Here is a 21167-nt window from a genome sequence, read left to right on the forward strand (position 1 = left end):
AATAGTAATAATAATAATCCACTCACATATTCTATTGATGAAGCACGCACATGCTTCGCACATGCTTTGCTTTAAGCTAACAGCTTGCTATTGCTTTGACAATTAACCACATGTGCCTCCTTTTAGCTTGCACGTGTGTCACAATACATGCATTAGAATTGGTTGTATTCTCATGGGTGAAGCATGAATGTGCTTTGCTTTAAGCTAACAGCTTGCTATTGCTTTGACAATTAGCCACATGTGACCCGTTTATAGTTTAGGAAATAACAATATTGAATAGAAATAATCTTCGAATATACTATTTATTTTCCATTCATACATTTTTCATTTAGGCAAAGGTCACAAAAAAAAATTACTTTTTTTAATTTAAATATAAATATTTAAAAATCATATATAAGTTATAAAAAATAAATAACTAATTTTTTTTTTAAAGTTAGACTTTATATGCTTAACAATCAACCCTAAGGAACATGAATAAGAGCTACTAAAACAAAAAAAAAAAGAACAATTTTGAAACTAAATACAATTAATTGAGAGATGAGGACCGAAAAGATAAATTCAGAGATAAAAATTAAAATATTACCCTACTTATTGCTGGCAGTTATGAGTATTAAAGCACAGAAGCACGTGTGTTGAAAAGTATGGTGTTCGTGTGGAATTTTCAGCTAAAAGTCTACAAAGCAGTGGAATTAATCAATCATCGTGGAGTGCACGGTGCTTGGACAATGAGATGAAATTGAAAAACTATCACGGAACTTGAAGGAAGGCTCATGGCATCGATTTATTGGTTCAATAATTGTTTTCATCTGAATCAAAATCTCTCCCTAATCAATTCAACTGTTTCTGTTGATTATGGCTTCTTCTTATGGAAACAACAAGAAGCATGATCTTTTTGTTAGTTTCAGAGGAGAGGACACCCGAGACAACTTTACTAGCCATCTCTATTCTGCTCTGTGTCGACAAAATATCCAAACTTTCATTGATGACCAACTTAACAGAGGAGACGAAATTTCGGAGTCACTTGTGAATGCAATTGAAGCATCAGCCGTTTCAGTTATCGTCTTCTCAGAAGGGTATGCATCTTCCAGATGGTGTCTCGATGAACTTGTCAAGATCCTCGAGTGCAAGAAAGAGTATGCACAGATTGTGATTCCGGTTTTCTATCGGGTTGATCCATCAGACGTGAGAAACCAAACTGGGAGTTTTGGGGATTCATTTTCGAAGCTTGAAGAAAGATTTAAGGAGAATTCAAAGAAGCTGCTGACTTGGAGGAATGCTTTGAGGGAGGCAGCCACTTTGTCTGGCTTTAATTCTCTTAACATCAGGTGAAAAGTTACTTTAATTTCGCATACTCATATTCAACACTGTAAATAAAATTCACGTAGCACTCTTAGTTAAATTTTCCAGATGATAAACTACACTTTTAAATTTTTTCATGCATCAAATTCTAGACTTCTTGAACTTCCCCACTTTTGAACTCCTGTAAAAGATTTTTTGCAGAATTACTAATAAAAGCTCCAGAGGTTTACAATATATTTTAACAAAATTAATGGTGTTCTGTCGTTTTTTAATCAATTTAAATCTCTTACTCATATACCACTAGGAAAAAAAAAATCTCTTCCACATATAACATATTCCTGTAATTAAAGAGTTATTAATTTATAGGGAGATTGGAAATTTCCTTACTCAAATCAATATATACCACTTATTTTGACTATTTTTATAATATTTAATAACTCTCCTGGTACCATCACTTTGCAATATTATCCTTATGAAAAAAAAAGTGGTATATTAATTTCAATTGGAAAACTAGCAATCTCCTTTATTTCATATTTTATGCAAATCCCTTCTATTTGAAGTTACTGCTGCTAATTTTATGTATTTGGTAGGCCTGAATCGGAACTTATAAACGAAGTTGTTAATCACATTTTAAAGAGACTGCTGGATCAAGTTTTTCGGCGGAATGATAACAAAAACCAGCTGGTTGGAGTAGAATCAAGAGTTGAGGAAATTGAATCTCTATTAGGTGTTCAGTCGAAAGATGTTTACGCTTTAGGGATTTGGGGCATTGGTGGTATAGGCAAAACAACAATCGCTAGAGCTACTTTCGACAAAATCTCTAGCGATTTTGAAGGTTCTTGCTTCCTTGAAAATGTTAGAGAAGAGTCACAAAAACCGGGAGGATTAGCTTGCTTGCGACAAAAACTTCTTTCAAATTTATTGAAAGATAAAAATGTGAGTCTTGATATTGGTCTTAATTTTAGAAGGCTCAGCCGCATGAAGGTTCTGATTGTTTTTGATGATGTGACTTGCTTCAGCCAATTAGAATCTATAATTGGAAGTCTTGATTGGTTGACGCCTGTGAGTCGAATCATAATAACCACCAGAAATAAACAAGTGCTTAGAAATTGGGGGGTGAGTAAAATATATGTGATGGAGGCATTAGAATATCATCACGCTCTTGAGCTTTTCAGTCGACATGCCTTCAAACAAAACCATCCTGAAGTTGGTTACGAGAAATTTTCAAGCAAGGTAATGAAATATGCTCAAGGTGTTCCCTTAGCTCTTAAAGTTTTGGGTTGCTTTCTATATGAAAGAGAAAAGGAAGTCTGGGAAAGTGCAATAAATAAATTGCAAAGAATCCTCCATCCAAGTATCCTAGAGGTATTAAAAATAAGTTACAATAGTTTGGATGATAAGGAGAAAAATATTTTCCTTGATGTTGCTTGTTTCTTTCAAGGCGAGGATGTAAATCTAGTAATGAAATTCCATAATGCAAGCGGTTTCTACCCAGAAATAGGAATAAGTGTTCTTGTTGATAAATCTCTCATTGCTATTGATTCATACAACAAGATAAGAATGCATGATTTACTACAAGAGTTGGGTAGGGAAATTGTTCGACAAGAATCAATTAATCCTGGAAACCGCAGTAGGTTGTGGCATCATGAGGATATCTATGAAGTTCTTACATATAACACGGTAAGCAGTTTGTTGTGGATAATTATTTTGAAATATTCTAGCATTTACAAACTTGATATGAATATATTTATATATGCTCGAACTGATGAGTCTTAGAATTAATAGAAGAGCGACAATGATTAGAAAAAACCATATCCGTTAGATGACGTAGCAATAAATTATAAATGCCATGACAACTTGCATAATCGTTTGCAAGCATAATTGATATGCCAATTTGTATAGTACACAGACGGAATTTTTATATTAAGTATTACTTGTGTTATTATGTTTCTTTGTGCATTTGCAATTAAAAGTTTAACTGCCTAGCAATAACTAAAAACATGAATTATTGATTTGAGAAATGATGAAGAGTCCACTGCAAGCTACCTCTAATTGTGAATTAGTGAGAAAATTGCCCCAAAAATTATCCCTATGTATTGTTGAAGGGCGATTCATTGGTGGAATACACATATCTTTCATTTGATTTTAACTTTATTGCTTTTTCATTTATTTTTAGGGGACAGAAAAAATTGAGGGCATATGTTTGGATATGTCAAAAGTAAAAGAGCTCCGTCTAAATCCCAATACTTTCACAAAGATGCCTAAATTGAGATTTTTAAAGTTCTATAGTTCATTATTCAATGGAGAGAACAAATGTAAGATGTCTTATTTGCAAGACCCTGGATTTGCTGAAGTGAAATATCTTCACTGGCATGGATATCCGTTGAAGTCATTTCCCTCAAACCTCAGTGCAGAGAAGCTTATGTTACTTGAAGTGCCTGATAATGACATTGAACAACTTTGGGATTGTGTGAAGGTATGCATATCTTATTATATATGTGCAATCTCTCAATAACAACATTAAATTATTATACGTGGTAACGATTTTGTCTTGGCCTCTTTTTTGACCGAGCAGCATTATAGTAAGTTAAACCAGATAATCCATGCTGCCTGCCATAAGCTAATTGCCAAAATTCCAAATCCCACGTTGATGCCACGTCTGAACAAGCTGGTTATCTTGAATCTAAGAGGTAGCAAAAGCCTGAAAAGTCTTCCATCTGGAATATTTAACTTGGAATTTCTTACCAAACTTGATCTTTCGGGCTGCCCAAAACTGAAAAGGCTTCCAGAGATCTCATCAGGTAATATAAGCTGGTTATTTTTAAGGGGGACTGCAATTGAAGAACTGCCCTCATCAATTGAGCGTCTACTTAGGCTCGGATACTTAGACCTTTCAAATTGTAAAAGGCTTAAGAATCTCCCAAGCAGCCTCTATAGATTGAAATCTCTTGGAGTTCTTAATCTCTGTGGTTGCTCAAATCTTCAGAGATTGCCCGAATGTCTTGGCCAATTATCCTCGCCAATAACATTTAATCTAGCGAAAACCAATATTGAGAGAATACCAGAAAGCAGTATCCAACTTTTCGTGTCGGGATACCTCCTCTTAAGTTATGGTGAGAGGTTCCAATTCGTACAAAAGTCTCCATTCCTTGAACGAGGTTGCTTGGCACTGCAACCATTTTTAGGTTTGTTCTCTAAGTTATGAATCTTACAGGCAATTTTTTTTGACCGGAGCAATAATTTTAAATTGGAAGGTAATTCTACTGCAGGAATTGTTGAAGATACCCTGAGAATTCAGCATACGAATCATACGCCAGTTCTACGTTTGCAAGAAATATGGCAAGAAGTATGGCTAAATGTGTGTCTTTAACTCTCTCTACTTACAATTTCTACAATCTTTGTTTTTTTTGGGGTTTAAAATTATGTTTTTTTGGTACAGAGAGGTTTTTCCTTGGGCAAAGGTCATATAGTACTACCTGGGAATGAAATTCCAAAGTGGTTTGAGTTTCAAAGTGTGGGATCTTTTATAACCTTGGAGATGCCGCCAGATTTCTTCAATAATAGCAGAGTGCAGGGCATTGCATTTAGTGCTATTTTAGCATTTTCAGACCGTCATGTAGATTGTGGCAGATGGTTTTCATTTTCTTTTGAGCTCAAAGTGAAAACCACCAAAGATTGTGGTACGCATGACACACGATTATCTCAGAGCAGAGTTAATTATGTAGAATCATATCACTTACATTTGGGGCACTATCTGTTCTGTGAAGAGGATTTTAATGGTTTTTGGAAATGCAATTGCATTCTTGAGGCAGTCCACTTTAATGTTTTTCCACCTTTGGAGTGCCAGTGCTGCGGGGTGAAAAAATGTGGGATCCATTTACTTCACACCCCAGATCCTACGTCAATGGAAGACCCAAGCACATGTTTCAACTGTAACGAAGAAGACTGAGATAGGTGTCATTTTCACTCAACTCACCTGAGTTGTGAATCCATTTGCTTAAACATGTATGCACTTTTTCAAGTATCTCTACCAATTCCATATTTGGAATGATGCATTTGGTTCCATAGTTGATGTGGTATCGTCTATGGTTAGAATTTATATTTACAAAAATGACTTGTAAGGAAAGGATTGAAGATGCCTGTGAACTTATATTTCGATTTAGATTATTGTATCTTTTTCATGTATAAAATTGGATCCTATCATTCACATATCATTGACATGAGCAATATGGATTACTAAATCATTATTCTTTATTATTGTGCTGAATTTGATTTTTTATTGAATAATTTGATATATTTCTTGAATCAATTTGGAGCTTCTACAACATGTCAGAGATCAGTTTCTCCAACATTCCTTTCGGCGCCAAAAGATAACCAAGCGGTTGAATAAGAATTGATATATACAACATAAATACAAGAGTTGTTTTGTCTTTTTACAATAGGAATAATATAATGCTCGTTAAAACTTGCTGATGAGAAAGTAAATTCCTCAGAAATTAAATGTTTCAGCCAACCAAGGAAGCAGCTTTTCGTGGACCAATTCAGGCCTGTCGTCATGGGGGCAATGTCCTACTCCTTCCAATACAATTAGCTTCACATTCGAGAGTTTAGAGGGCAGAGATGAGAAGTATTTACCAACAGGTCCATCGAGGGGTGTGAATGGATCCTCATCACCCCATAAAACTAGTACAGGTATAGAGATTGATGGCATCAATTGAACTGGGTTCGGCCCTGGTGGGCCTGTTACAATCGAAACAAATGCATCAAGTGCCCCTTCCTCATTGGCGGGCTCTCGTATGATCTGCAGTTTTGAGGTTGATTCATGAATTCTGAGTAGCCATTTTTGTAACAGGTTAAAATGACATATAAGTGGAGAATATTAATACCTCAACCAGTGTTTCATCCACAGATTCCTTATTTGCATAGATCGACAGTAAAATATTCCTCAGTGTTTCCCTGAAGCACCAATATATACACATCATAGATTTTTTTAATTTTGACTCTAGTGTTTTAGGATAATGAACAATGGACTGAATAAAGAAAAGAGAAAATACCTTTGTTTCACACGCTCAAATATAGCAGAAGCAATTGGCCTTTGCTTCAACAAAAAATCAATGAACCAAAGCAATGGTAACAATAGCTTGATTCTCCAATCATCAACAATTGCCTTGTTGTTCATGCCACCAGCACAATTCAACAGAACAAGCCCTCGAACAAGGGTTTGACTAGATTCTTATGGTAGAAAATATAGCAGGTTTATCGTAAACCATAGATACCAAAAAGGATAATTAGGGACAAGTGTTTCTTTGCAAGCAAGTTGAAGAATATCTGATGTCCAAGGGGAAGTTAAAATAAATATACCTGAGGCAGCGATAACACAAGCTAGGCTTCCAACAGAATTACCTATAAGCACAGTTGGCTTCTGAACAATTTCATCCAAGAAATCCAATATTAGCTGTATCAGTGAATCTCACTCAAGTTAGCAAGGAAAATAACTAAAGGTCAAGTGATTGATGACATAAGTACAGAGAAAGATCCAACTTCTGGCTAGGGAACATTGCACACCTGAGCCCATGCCTCCATGGTATATGAATAACCAGCTGGCTTATCTGAAGCACCAAATCCAAGAAGGTCAATTGCATAAACCGTGTAGCTCTTCTCCAGGGTGCCGATATTCCTGGAATTACCTCAGAGATGACAAGAAAAATATCAATTCCTCACATTATTTAATAGGATAAAGGAGTAGTGAACACACAAATTTTCATTCCCCTCTTCTACGGAGCGGTAAAATGAATACTTTTTCACTAGATTAAGAATTGGAAAATGGAAGAAGCCTATACCCATAAAAGGGTAATATGAAATGGAACCCTGAAATTCAGATCACTGGTTTGTCATCATCTAGGTGCAAGGAATAGAACTAAGTGTTAATGCCAATGCACCGTGAAATAATGAATAGATTTTACTTTCATTGTTCTTTTGCTTCATTGATCTTAATTAATTATTAGAAGTATAACACATATAAATCCATCCCTGGAGTTCATAATACATAACAGAGTCAGAGATATTACATACATAAGGTAAAGACATGCTCCATACAAAAAAAAAAAAATTACAGTCGAAAATACCCAGAACATAATTTGAATTGAATTCACAATAAAGGAGCTACATTTTTGTGCACCCAATAATCAACCCTCTAGACAATTCACAACAAGAAAGAGCAATCTTATCTCGCTAACCTGCGCCAGTGAGGAATGGAGGCACCAAAGCCATGGACAAGGAGTAGAGGAGGAGAATTGGGATGTGAATTTGGAGTTGAAGAAACCAAGTAATTGATGGAGTACTGACCCTTCCATTTCCACATTTTGCAACTCTCCCTTATCTCATTAACCTCCAGTTCCAGTGCAGCAGAAGCAGAATCCCCTCCACTGCTACTGTTAGTATAACTGATGGTAACATTTTGTCTCTTCTTCTTCTCCTTATTCCTCTGCTGCAACTCCAACTGCAACTGAAACTGCCAACTCTTATTGCTCAATAGGGGCAAGCGCAGGCCTTTTACATCTCCATTTCCATTTCCAATCCTGAGTGTTGTTATTGGAATAATGAAAGAGGGAGCCCGAGCCCTTACCATCCACACGCTCATTCTTTTCTTGCTTTTTCAATTGAATATTTTCTGTGGCCTGGCTTGGCCTGCTCCTCCCCTGCTTCCACCTCTATGAGACTGTGGCTATGACAAAAACTTTTTATGTACTTATTTATTTATTGGGCTTATTCCACTATTTTATGAAAATTTTACTGATATTCCTCAAAAATCAAAATGATAATACTTCGTCTAAAAAATAATTATAAAACATACATGCTATGTTTTAAAATTTTCAAACAAAGAATAACTTTGTAGAGTTAATTAACTAGATTTATTTTAGTTTACTTTCTTGTGATTTAGATTATTTTATTATAATTAGCTACAAAGATTGTTTTGTCATAAGTTTAAATTGATTATTTTACTCTTATAAGGTAAAACTATTAAGAATTTACTTTAATTTCAATATTTTTCTAATTTTATTCCAAACTCATTGTTTCTAATACTACTTTACTAGTATGAGTTTTAATCTTTAATTAAACTAAAATAGTATCTTTAGGGCATGATACTCATGTAAATTATTGGGATGTCAATTTTATGTTATTTACACACTAAAGTAGAGAAAATCACAATTAGATTTTATTTTAAAATATTATATTATAAGCCACAAAATTAGATACATAAATTAGTAGATACAATAACTCGTGTTTATTATGGTAATTTAGTTGCTATATATCATAATAATAAAATACTAAAATAAAACTTGTATTAAAGTTTATGATTAAAGATGGTCAAACAACCCAAGAAGAAAATCAATAGAAGGATTTTAATGATTAATTATACAAATTTTTATTAATTTGTATTTTTTTTAAAATATTGTAAATTCATTGCAATTAGTTTCTAGAAGTAGGGTGGATTTATAAAAATAGTGGGGTGCAAATACCCTTACTCAAATACTCCATAAAAAGTGAAAACTATTACCTTTTTCGATGTATTTCTCTTGAATTTTTTATTCCTACGAATAAATTTTAATTCATCCCCAAATAAAATGATAATCTCTAATTTGCTCTCAATGTAAACCTCAATTTATTCTTCATTTCCGTCCAAAATATTAGGGGCAAATAAGGAATGTGTTGATGGTTTTTTTTTTTAATCTTCTTAACAATAAATGGGGTAAATTGATATTTTTATATTTTTAGGTGATAAATTAAAGATTTTCATTCTGAATTGGGGGCAAATTAAAATCTATCTTATTTCTAAAGGCACCACGTGATTTGGCAAAATAACTAGAAAGATATTTTGTTTTTAGAAAAGGTCACACATGTCTCTTTTGAGATACACAAATTCTCTTTCAGATAAAACATTAGGATTTGTGTGATTATTTCTTAACCAAAAGGGTTTGTGTTTCAAAAAAATGATTATGTGATTATTTTGCCTGACCGAGAGAGTCATTTTTGTTTTAACAAACACCCTTTCATTTATTCTTTAAGCTTTTTTTTGTTTTTTCCCAAAAAATGATGAATAGATATTGAAAATTTTGTTTTCATTTTTTTATTGAAAAAAATGAAAAACACCAAATATTACTGCTTCCTTGTCCATACTTTTTCGTCCTATATTACCTTAATGTTGATGCTAAAATCTGCTCGCCTTTTTACTGACCAGAATCTTTCACCAACGTTTGTGTTATCAACTGTTGCTCATACCACTGGGGTTGGAATCGCCCTCCTTTCTCTTTCTAGACCTGCGTTCACAAAAACGGATCAAAGACGCCGGTGGTTTTGCCGGCGCAAACCCTCCGATGCCTAAGTTAGCTCAAGGTGTTTACGGGAAAACAGTGCAATTTGGATTCAAGAATAGTTTCTAATTTATCCGAAGTTTGTAAGAAAATAGCCTGGTTATAATTTGGCAGCGTTTTCCCTCTTTCAATTTTTCTGTCCCCTTCTTCATCGATTTCTCCTTCTTTTATAGCCGTTGTCCCACGTTCCCGCTTAGCCTTCATCCCTCCTTTTTCGGGTGGTGGCCTCTCACGGGACTCTAACTGCTACATTACGGGTAAACGTGGGATCTCGCATCTCTCGCAACGGTTCTGGGAAAAGCGCAACTGCCGTGATTCTGTGAGATCGTGTTCCCGCTTTTTCGGGAGACGGGTATCGGCTCGGCATACACCTCTGGTCGGTACTCGTCTCTGGTCGGACCATATTTGTCCCCGTGTTCTGCTCGTACCATTTGGTTGAGGTGATCCATGCCGGGGCGGAAATAGTAGCACGGCCGACCTGGTGCTTTTACTTACTTAACACCAGTCCCCCAGTTTCTGGTCTTGCGAGTGAAATGAGTTAAGAGTAGAAACTGATGGTCGAATCTGACCAGCCCGGGGCTTCTCATCTGGTCTTCTGTTGTACCGGGACGGACCTGAGGTACCACTTTTCTTCTGGGGAGATTCCGACCCGAGCATGGGCCTTAATGAGCATGTCCATTGCATATCTGGGCTTGCATCTAGCCTGGCCTCTTGTAACGGTTAGTGACGTGGCGCTTCCCGACTCTTCGTATTTGAAATTTGAAACGACGGGCTATCCATCCTCGATATATGGTGAGTGAGCTGGCATATCCCATCACTTAAACGCTTCCGTTTCCCCCTTTTCGTTTCAAATCCCTAGACTAAAGTCATCCTCATTTTGTTATTCGTTTCTCCGCCGTTAACCAAATCCTTCTCTGAACTTTGCTCACACTTCCAGCGTCCGGAGTATCCATTTGCTGGGTGTTTTCTCTGTCACGGCAGCGCTATCAGTGTCAGTCTATTCCAGGTATAGCCTTTAACCTCTTCTTTGGCTGTTGTTGATTGGGTTCTGTGTTGTCCCTTTTTGTATTCGTGTACTTGGGTTTGTTTTGGTTTCCTTTTGGGACTCCGATATGTCAAATCGGAGAAGGAAGTTGATTGCAGATGAGGGTGACGAAGAATCAGGGGATTCACGCCTTAACTTGTCAATACCCACTGGTTTTTTGCATCCCTCTTGTAGTGTAGGCTTCTCCCATAGTAGGGATACCCTTGAGTACCCACGTCCCTTGACCATTTCACCTTCCCCTGAATTAGAGCTTGTAAGAAATAGAGGGGGACCTGCGTCGGGCTCTGGTGAGAACCACAGTTCTGGTGGGGTTGGGGTCCCTGAAAAAGTGGGTGATGGTGAGGGAAGCAGCTCCGAGCCGAGCCGACCTCCTAAGAAACGAAACCTTGGGCATAGGGTGGAGGCGGATTCTTACCTTATCGATCACATAGCCTGTTGTTGAGTGTTAGAAAATGCATATTTATAAAGGAGAAAACCGTCATTTTACATTTTAAGTCTTACTAACAACCCTTACTTTTATATATTTAACCTTCTTGTGATTTAATTACATGTGTTTTATTTTAATTAAGTATTTTATGTATTTTAGGGGCATTATAGTCATTTCACAATAAAGGAGAGATCAGACGGCAAAACGGACATCACTTTTGAACTCAGGACGGTCGAAAACCTTAGGAGGAGTATAAAAGGAAAAATGGCACTATTCACATGTACGGTACTATTCACGTGTACGGTACTGTATACGTTACTGTTCACGACACTGTTCACATAGACGGATGATGACGTGGCATTGACCGATGATGTGGCATTGACTGATGAGGTGTCACGATCCTGTTGGACTAAAATTCTTATGTACTGTTGATGGTGACGTGGCAGCATATCAGTGGACGAAAAATCTCGCGTACGGTGCATGCATCACACAGGATTATTTTCAACCAAACCGCGTTACTGTTCATCCGGGTCAAACCGCGTTACTGTTCAAAGTCGGGTCAAACCGTGTTACTGTTCATCCGCGTGGTCAAACGTGGACTGTTGACTGATGACGTGGCGCAATCCTGAGCGTCCAAACTGTTTTTAATCCGATGGCCATGATTTACTCCATGTATCTATAAAAAGGGGGCCTCCCCCCCCTAATTTGATATCTCTGAATCCATTTTTGGGATCCATTTTCTGTAATTCCCTCTCCATCTTGTATTTTCTTCGTATTTTAATAAATTCCCATTTTGCCCCTAGTTCAATTATGAGTGGCTAATTTTCTTTCAAGCTTGGGTTGAAGGTGAAGTCTCAACATGTGTCATGGGCTTAATTTGGTAAATTTACTTTCTCTTCCCCTCTAGTTTTTGTGGATGTTTTGACTTCTCGTCGACAAATAATACTAATCTTGTCTAGTACCGCCTTGGTTACACCGGCTCTCTAGTATAAGGTTATTATTATTTGGCACGATAAGCCCTTAGCACCATATTGATTAGAGCGTGGTTCATGAGGTGTGGATTCCCCCCTCATGATTTAATTGGCATTAATACGGATTATTTAGCCCATGATGCATGTTGATACGGATCCAGATACCCACGTACGTCATTTCAATAGAATTATCTTCAATTTATTCTCGCCATTGCAATTCCAATTTTAGAATTTATTCTCGCCATTTTAATTTAAGTTTTAGCATATACCAAATCATTTCCACCACAAATCCAACAACCCATTTACAAAATTAATTCTACACAATTAAAATCCACCTCCTCGTGGGATCGACACTCGTCACCATAGATCTATACTACAATAGATTCGTGCGCTTGCGAGTACATTAAAATTTGCACAACACCTGTGCCACCACCCAAACTGATCTATTTAAGCTTAGGAACCTCTACGACATTCCTGAGGAGGTTCTCCTTGTGGTTCCTGGGAAAGGTGATGTTCCTAGTCGGCCTCCGTGGGGGTACGTGACGATGCACCTGGAGAGTTTCAAACTAGGAGCTCGGCTGCCTCTTCAGCGTTATTTTGCCAAGATTTTGGGGGGTATGCACTTGGCCCCAGGTCAGCTACACCCAAACGGGTGGAGGGTTCTCTCGGCTATGTTTGTGTTGTGGGAGAGGTGCGAGTCGGAGGAGCCTTCCCTTGTTGAAGTGAAGCATTTGTATCAGCTGCGGAGCAGCCCAAGGGAGGCGGGTTGGTACTACTTCATATCCAGTTCTGCGAAGAGAAAGCCAATCACCGGTTTCCCCTCCTCGTGCAAAAATTGGAAGAACAAATTCTTCTTTGCTGGGGGAAATTGGTGTTCAGCAGTCCGTTCGTTGGGTGGTGATATTTACCTTCCAACGTAATTTGTCACCCCAGGTCGTTCATTTTTTGTCTATATTCTTTCTCGAATTGCCACTTATTGGGTTCTTTAACCTTGTTTGTTTTTTCAGAATCGTGGGGTTTAGTTAAGGATCTCGAAGACCGACCTTTGCTTCAGGTGGAAACTGCTCTAGTGAACGCGTCTACTTGCCAAGACCTCCTGTCACCAACAAACTTGGTCGGTTCGGGCTTAGTAGATATTGCCGCCGGGATGGATAACAAGATCCTCAGCGCGATGAGCAGAAAACATGGTCGGGCTCCGAGTAGCTCCAGCAACCCTCCTCCTCCTCCGAAGAAAATCAGCGTCGGTCCTTCCAAGGCTCCTGTTCCTGCTCTGCCCCCTCCTCCACCTCGTAAGAGTGGTGGGGAGAAAATTTCCGACAAGAGTCCTGAGGTCAGCTTGCAGTCTGGGGACCGATCTTCTCATCTTCCATCTCGGGATCAAGGTGACTACCTGAGCCCGTATCAGAAGGATTACAAGAAATCGGTGGGGCCCAAGATGGTGAAGGACATCGAGAGTATGAACCTCTCCGAGTTAGCTGCTTCTGTTCAAAGGGTTTCCTTCAGGCTGGCCACTATGGTTTCGTGTTACAAGAACGGGTCCACAAGCCATGAGAGGAAGCTTCAAGCTGACAATCAGGAGTTGAAGAAGAGGGCTGAATCTGTTGATCGCTCCAAGGAGAAGCTGGCCGAGCTGAACAAGCAGATTACGAAGCTGGAGGAGAAAGTTGCAATTGCTGAGTCCACTGCCTCCAAATTTGAGGGTGAGTTGGGTAGCCTGAAGTCTGACCTTCAGGTAACTCAAAGTGAAAGAGATACTCTGAGGACCGCCCTTGAGGGAGAAATCAAATCCCTAAATGAGCAGCTGGCTGAGGAGAAAGGCAAATCCGCTGATGTGGACGATCGGCTGGATGCCGAGTATGACTCTGTGGTTGCTTTCTCCTATAAGTGTATCATGTCTGTGCTTAAGGAAGAATATCCCGAGCTGGACATGAGTAAGCTGGAGGCTGGAGTGCAGCGGTAAATGGCGGAGACCGGCCAGGCAGATAAGGAGCAGGGCGAGCAGGATCTGGTGGAGGCTCCTTTGGATGGGGTGCAGGAGGGGGAAGCCGGGGGCCGTGCTTTCGAAGTGGGTCAAGGGTCCGTGCCTCCTCCTCCCGGTATTGCCGATCTCCCACCTCCTGAGATTGCTGATCCTTCAGCTGCTGGAGTCGATGACTCTGCTAATCTTTAAGTCTATTTTTGTATAAACTCTAGATTTGCATTTGTTTTGTAAACAATTGAACATTTATAAATTTTTAGATGTTCTCTATTGGATTTCTTGTCTGGTTTTTGCTCATAGATTGTTTCTGCAAAATAATTGGACAACTTATCTGATTTTGTCTGCTGGTTCCTTAGTGGACCGAGCAGGAGTATGCATTTACTTGCCTTAGTAAAATTTTCATAAAATTGGTTGCTAGTCTTCGTTGACCGAGCAGAATTAGGCACTTATTTGCCCTAGCAGAATTCTCGTAGGATTAGCTGCTGGTCTTTCGTGGACCGAGCAGAAGCAGGCACTTACTTGCCTTAGTAGAATTTTCGTAGATTTAGCTGCTGGTCTTTCGTTGACCGAGCAGAAGCAGGCACTTACTTGCCTTGGTAGAAGTTTCGTAAATTTAGCTGCTGGTCTTTCGTTGACCGAGCAGAAGCAGGCACTTACTTGCCTTGGTAGAAGTTTCGTAAATTTAGCTGCTGGTCTTTCGTTGACCGAGCAGAAGCAGGCACTTACTTGCCTTGGTAGAAGTTGCGTAAATTTAGCTGCTGGTCTTTCGTTGACCGAGCAGAAGCAGACACTTACTTGCCTTGGTAGAAGTTTCGTAAATTTAGCTGCTGGTCTTTCGTTGCCGAGCAGAAGCAGGCACTTACTTGCCTTGGTAGAAGTTTCGTAAATTTAGCTGCTGGTCTTTCGTTGACCGAGCAGAAGCAGGCACTTACTTGCCTTGGTAGAAGTTTTAATGGGCTTGCTAATAGAAGGGTTTCATGCTGAATTCATCTTTATTGGAATTTGAATGTATTACAAAAATACAGAATATATACATGCGTAATAAGCCATCATGTAGTTAACAAAGATAACTTATCAAAATGAGGATTTAGCAGAGCACTTTGCTTACTGGAAATACTTCTTTAAGTGCTCGGCGTTCCATGACCTCTTCACATCTCGTCCGTCTGGGTACGCTAGCTTGTAAGCTCCTGGGCCAGTTGCTCGTATCACCCTGTGCGGGCCTTCCCATTTCGGACCGAGAGCTCCATGATTGGGATCCCTGGTGTTTTGGTTCACCTTCCTGAGCACCCAATCTCCTGTTCGGAACTGCCTCACTCGTACGTTCTTGTTGTAATAACGCGTGACCCTTTGCTGACACTGGGCCACTTTCAGCGAAGCCCCTTCCCTTTTCTCCTCCAGCAGGTCCAAGTTTAAGCAGATCTGCTCGTCGTTTTGTTCCCCAGTGAAATATTCCATTCGATGTGTCCCCATTCCAATTTCTGCCGGGACTACCGCCTCATGTCCAAAAGCTAAAGCGAACGGGGTTTCCCCTGTGGCGGTTTTGTGAGTTGTTCGGTAGGCCCATAATACTCCTGGTAGTTCGTCAACCCAAGCTCCCTTCTTCTCTCCCAATCTAGTTTTCAGAAGCTTCTTTATCACTTTGTTGGCTGCTTCCACTTGTCCGTTTGCTTGGGGGTGTGTGGGGGTGCAGAACTTCAGGTCCACCCCCAAATTTCGGCAAAATTTCCTGAAGTTGCTGTTGTCAAATTGCCTCTCATTGTTTGTAATGATGGCATAGGGGATCCTGTATCTGCAGATGATATTCTTCCAAATAAAATCCGTTGTCTTTCTCTCCGTGATTTGGCTGAGGACTCCCACCTCTACCCACTTGGTGAAGTAGTCTACTGCCACAATTGCATGTGTCGCCGCTTCTCAGCCCTTAGGTAACGGACCAATCAAGTCGATTCCCCATTGAGCGAAAGGCCACGGGGATGCCATAGTGGTCAACTTTTCTGGGGGTTGTGCAGGAATCTCAGAGAAGCTTTGGCAGGTTTTACAGTTCTTTGCCATCCTTTTTGCATCCTGGTGCATGGTCGGCCAGAAGTATCCTTGCCAGAGTACCTTGAAGGCTAAAGTTCTTGCTCCCGAGTGATTGCCACATATTCCTTCATGAATCTCCCTCAGTACATAATCTGCCTCCTCCTCATCCAAACATCTCAAAAGGGGCAAGGTGAACCCCCGGCGGTACAGCACTCCATCTAGTAGCGTGTATCTCGCTGCTCGGCATTTTAATTTCCTTTCTTGCCTTTTGTCCTCTAGTAAAACTCCATCGTGGACATATGCGCGAATCGGGTCCATCCAGGATTCTTCAGTGTTTACTCTCATCACTTCTACTTCCTCCCCTATACTTGGCAAGGTCCTTACCTCTAGTGGGACCGACTTAGGTAATTTCGGATCTGCCGTTGCAACCATTCTAGCCAACATATCAGCTCGGTAATTTTCGCTCCGGGATATCTGCTTCACCTCTACCTCATTAAAGAGTTCAACCATTTGCTTCGCCTTCTTCAGATAAAGTCCCAATTTCTCTTCCCTTACTTGGAATTGATTGCTGAGCTGGTTACATACTAGCTGGGAATCTGCTCGGATTTCTACTCTTTCTGCCCGTAGTGCATGTGCAAGCCCGAGCCCAGTAATGAAGACCTCATATTCAGCTTGGTTGTTCGTAAGCTGGAACTCGAACTTTACAGCATAGGATACCTCGACACCTCCTGGGCTTCGTATTATAACTCCTGCCCCGGATCCATGTTCACCTCGTGACCCATCAACCATTACCAGCCATACTCCCTTTCTATCCTTCTGCTCTGCTGGCTGTTCCTCTTGGACCTCTTCCCCTGGTTCCACACAATCAACCATAAAATCAGCCAAGGCTTGGGCCTTGATTGCTCCTCGGGGCTTGTAGGATAGATCGAATTCGCTCAGTTCCACGGGCCACTTTACTAACCGCCCTGATGCATCTGGTTTTTGGAGCATTTGCCGAAGAGGCTGGTCAGTCATCACAATTATCGGGTGGGCCTGAAAATATGGTCGCAGTTTCTGTGCTGCTGTTATTAAGGCCAATGCCCATTTCTCCATCAAGGGATACCTAGTTTCTGCATCTACCAGGGCTTTACTAGTGTAATACACGGGGTGTTGCTTCCCTTCTTCTTCTCGGACTAACATCGAGCTGGTAGCCCATTTTGATATTGCCAAGTACAAAAACAGCTGGTCACCTTCCCTCGGGTTGATAGTAACGGGGCATGGGCCAGATACTCCTTCAGCTGCCCAAACGCCTCCTCACATTCTGATGTCCACTCCATCTTCCTCCCTTTTTTTATGGTTCAGAAGAAAGGGTGGCATTTATCCGTGGCCCGCGAGATGAATCGGTTCACTGCTGCCACTTTCCCTATAAGGCTCTGCACCTCCTTAACTGTTCGGGGGGATCTCATTTCTGTTACTGCCCGTATTTTCTCTGGGTTGGCCTCGGTCTCTCGGTGGCTTACTAGGAATCCCAAAAATTTACCCGAGCTGACCCCAAATGCACATTTCTCCGGGTTTAGCTTCATTTCATACTTCCTCAGCAATTCAAAGGTTTCTTCCAAGTGTCTCACATGATCCCTCGGTTCTCTGGACTTTGTGATCATATCGTCCACATATACTTCCATAGTATGACCGATCAAGGGCTTGAAGATCTTGTTCACCAACCTTTGATAGGTAGCTCCTGCATTTTTCAGGCCAAAAGGCATCACCCTGTAGCAAAACAAACCCATGTTAGTTATAAAGGTGGTGTTTTCCTCATCCTGCTCGTCCATGGGAATCTGGTTGTATCCTGAAAAGGCATCCATGAAGCTGAGCAGACTGTGACCCGCTATTGAGTCCACCAACTGGTCTATCTTTGGTAGGGGAAAACTGTCATTCGGGCATGCCTTATTAAGATCTGTGAAATCCACACACATTCTCCATTTCCCGTTGGCCTTCTTTACCAGCACTACATTGGAAATCCACTCCGGGTACTTGGCCTCCCTTATAAACTCTGCTTTCAACAGCTTCTCCACCTCGGCGTTTATGGCCTCATACCTTTCCTGGTTAAAACATCTCCTCTTCTGTCTCACCGGCCTCGCCCCCTTATTGATTGCCAACTTGTGGCAAGCTACCCCGCGATCAATTCTTGGCATATCCTCGTGAGACCAGGCGAATATATCTGCATGAGACTGTAGGCAATTTACCAGCTCGCCTTTTACTGCCCCAACCAACCCTGATCCGATCTTCACCACTCTGCTCGGGTTGCTTTTGCTTACCGCAACTTCTTCCAGTTTCTCAACAGGCTCTTGGCGGCCCTTTTTAGATTCTCCTCGATTATCTAAAGAAGTAACCTGCAGTGTCTCCTTGGCCGCTGTAGCATAACAACTCCTTGCCATCCTCTGGTCGCCTTTTACTACGCCAACCACTCCGTTTACTCTGTATTTCAGTGCTAGATAATGCGTAGATACAACGCATTGGCTTATCCTCATGAACGGTCTCCCCAGTATCATCTGGTAAAGGCTTCTCTCTTCTACCACGACAAAATCCAGGATCATCGTTCTTTCAAACGGCTTTGTCCCCATAGTAATTGGGAGTTCGATGATTCCCATGGGAGTTAGCCGTCCCCCTCCAAATCCCGATGAATAATTCTGTACCAGGGGGCATCTCAGGTTATACCATAGCCGGCCTATCCTCACACCCTCCTTTAATCCCCTCAACGCCTGCGGGTGATTGAAAGCTCCCAAATCAAGCACGGCTCGGTGGTATCGCTTTACAAAATCTCGAAGGGGTTCTTGTTCCTCCTGCTTCATCCCCATTAGTTCCATCATATCATCCTCTGGGGCCACCGCTCCTCGGAACTGTTCGGCCAACTCTTGGCACATCTGCTCGTACCCTCTGATACTTCCTCGTAACAGCTTGCGGTACCATTCTCGGGCCCTACACCTCTGAGCTGGTGTTAACCCCTGAACACCCGTCATGTCGTTGAAACGTTCAATATGCACCAGTGGATCACTTCGCCCGGAGTATTTGAGGTCGGGGAAGCGGAAATCTCTTGGGATTACAGTACCCATGATCTCAGTTGATAGTGGAGATTCTTCATCTAACATTATCCTCCAGCTCTGGGGCTTCCTCTTACCCTGTATCTCCTCTATCACTTGCGCTAATCTGCGCACCTCTTCCTCCAATTCTACAGCACGGTCAGGATCACGCGCAGCTATCTGATCTCGCTCCTGCTCGGCATTCTGCAACCGCTGTCTGAGCTCTCCTTCATCAACACTGGCCCCTCGGCCATCAGCTTCCAATACCCGCCCGGGGCGAGGTTGGTTCCTCCCTTCATCTACTTGTTCTCCTGGAATCCGACCAGTGCTTCTGTGGGGATGCACCCCATTAGGTTGGTCCGCCGGCGGAGGGACTTCCTCGACTCTACGCCTCCGGAGGCTGGGTTCTGCTCCGACATCATCTCTCCCCACGGGGGTTTCACAATCCCTTCTCCGCTCGTCTCTCAACTCATACAGCATGGTCGCGAGAGTCTCCATTTGTTTCTCCATCCGCTCTAATCGATCTTGCATTACCCTCTCCCGGGCTTCATTTGCAATTTCCCTAAGAGTGATTGTCTCCCCAGATTCGTTATCCTCCCTCAAAGCGTCCTTCCTTGGCACATCCATGTCTAATCGTTCACTGCTTCTCTGGTAACTACTGATTCGGTGGTAGCTTTTTATCCAGATCCCCACAGACGGCGCCAAAATGTTGATGCTAAAATATGCTCGCCTTTTTACCGACCAGAATCTTTCACCAACGTTTGTGTTATCAACTGTTGCTCGAACCACTGGGGTTGGAATCGCCCTCCTTTCTCTTTCTAGACCTGCGTTCACAAAAACGGATCAAAGACGCCGGTGGTTTTGCCGGTGTAAACCCTCCGATGCCTAAGTTAGCTCAAGGTGTTTACGGGAAAACAGTGCAATTTGGATTCAAGAATAGTTTCTAATTTATCCGAAGTTTGTAAGAAAATAGCCTGGTTATAATTTGGCAGCGTTTTCCCTCTTTCAATTTTTCTGTCCCCTTCTTCATCGATTTCTCCTTCTTTTATAGTCGTTGTCCCACGTTCCCGCTTAGCCTTCATCCCTCCTTTTTCGGGTGGTGGCCTCTCACGGGACTCTAACTGCTACATTACGGGTAAACGTGGGATCTCGCATCTCTCGCAACGGTTCTGGGAAAAGCGCAACTGCCGTGATTCTGTGGGATCGTGTTCTCGCTTTTTCGGGAGATGGGTATCGGCTCGGCATACACCTCTGGTCGGTACTCGTCTCTGGTCGGACAATATTTGTCCTCGTGTTCTGCTCGTACCATTTGGTTGAGGTGATCCATGCCGGGACGGAAATAGTAGCACGGCCGACCTGGTGCTTTTACTTACTTAACACTTAATTTTATATCGTTTTCTCTATTTCTATTTTTATAGTCCAATTCTGAAAATACAGTATTAGACACATTTTTAAATTGAAAAACACCAAACATAGTGCATCATTTCGTTATAAGCATTAACACATGACGTACACATTCTCCAAATGGGATTAATGGGAAAAAAAATGGTGACTCCTTCATAAATGAAGTTGTACAATTAGTTTGAATTGAGTCGATACAGAGACGTGTCCATTGTGCTATAGTGCCATTCCTCGTAGAAGAATCTGATGGCGGAACAATACCTGCAGCATCCAATTTTTCTGGCACAAGGGGTTTTGTGAACAACAAAACTGGCTCAAGAGGATCTTGAAACCCCACAGTTACATTTTCAAAATGATGCACTGCTGATATTCAGAAATAAAACAAGGATAAAACATTTTCGAAAGCTTACTTAAATCATTTTTCCTTCCAACCACAGATAGGTCAATAAGTCAAATACTGGAGCTGACAGAGCGCTGGCAGAATTAACTACAAACCCACCAGATTTAGGTTAATTTTTAAAAACCTCCCCTGAGGTTTGAGGCTGTTGCAAGTAGATGGTGAAAATTATTTTATTTGTAAAAGACCCCCTACCGTTAGT

The 21167-nt window shown here is 41.1% G+C and overlaps 3 protein-coding genes across 10 annotated transcripts in view; 2 read left to right on the forward strand and 1 right to left on the reverse strand.

Annotated features, from left to right (window-relative positions):
* The first annotated feature begins 719 nt into the window (after nt 1–719).
* On the forward strand, nt 720–5513 carry LOC102626589 (disease resistance protein RPV1-like). Of its 2 annotated transcripts, none has more exons than XM_052436170.1 (6): nt 720–1325; nt 1890–2979; nt 3476–3775; nt 3875–4484; nt 4569–4645; nt 4739–5513. In XM_052436170.1, exons 1-6 carry the CDS (start codon nt 853–855, stop codon nt 5246–5248), a joined length of 3060 nt encoding a protein of 1019 aa, XP_052292130.1. In that variant the 5' UTR covers nt 720–852; the 3' UTR covers nt 5249–5513. The 2 variants fall into 2 exon arrangements, with proteins under 2 accessions (XP_052292130.1, XP_052292129.1); XM_052436169.1 differs by having other exon boundaries at nt 721–1325; nt 4569–4657.
* Nucleotides 5514–5602: 89 nt separating this feature from the next.
* The window catches only part of LOC102618225 (pheophytinase, chloroplastic-like), a 98974-nt gene continuing 83409 nt past the window's right edge, over nt 5603–21167 (reverse strand). Inside the window, exons 1-6 of one of the 7 annotated variants that reach the window (XM_052436208.1) lie at nt 7536–8035; nt 6865–6976; nt 6661–6754; nt 6354–6531; nt 6186–6255; nt 5657–6100 (exon numbers count right to left, since the gene is read on the reverse strand). In XM_052436208.1, coding sequence (XP_052292168.1) covers nt 5789–6100; nt 6186–6255; nt 6354–6531; nt 6661–6754; nt 6865–6976; nt 7536–7939 — 1170 coding nt within the window. In that variant the 5' untranslated portion in view covers nt 7940–8035 and the 3' untranslated portion in view covers nt 5657–5788. Of the gene's footprint in view, nt 6101–6185; nt 6256–6353; nt 6532–6660; nt 6755–6864; nt 6977–7535; nt 8036–21167 lie in introns of those variants that run through there. The other 6 variants (XM_052436211.1, XM_052436210.1, XM_052436209.1 and 3 more) reach the window with 6 other exon arrangements.
* LOC127900884 (uncharacterized) lies at nt 12541–14220 on the forward strand. The gene has a single exon (XM_052436228.1). The coding sequence runs from the start codon at nt 13262–13264 to the stop codon at nt 14072–14074; it is 813 nt and encodes a 270-aa protein (XP_052292188.1). The 5' UTR covers nt 12541–13261; the 3' UTR covers nt 14075–14220.

This window comes from Citrus sinensis, chromosome 3 (genome assembly GCF_022201045.2).
Source record: "Citrus sinensis cultivar Valencia sweet orange chromosome 3, DVS_A1.0, whole genome shotgun sequence".
Classification (NCBI taxonomy): Eukaryota; Viridiplantae; Streptophyta; class Magnoliopsida; order Sapindales; family Rutaceae; genus Citrus; species Citrus sinensis.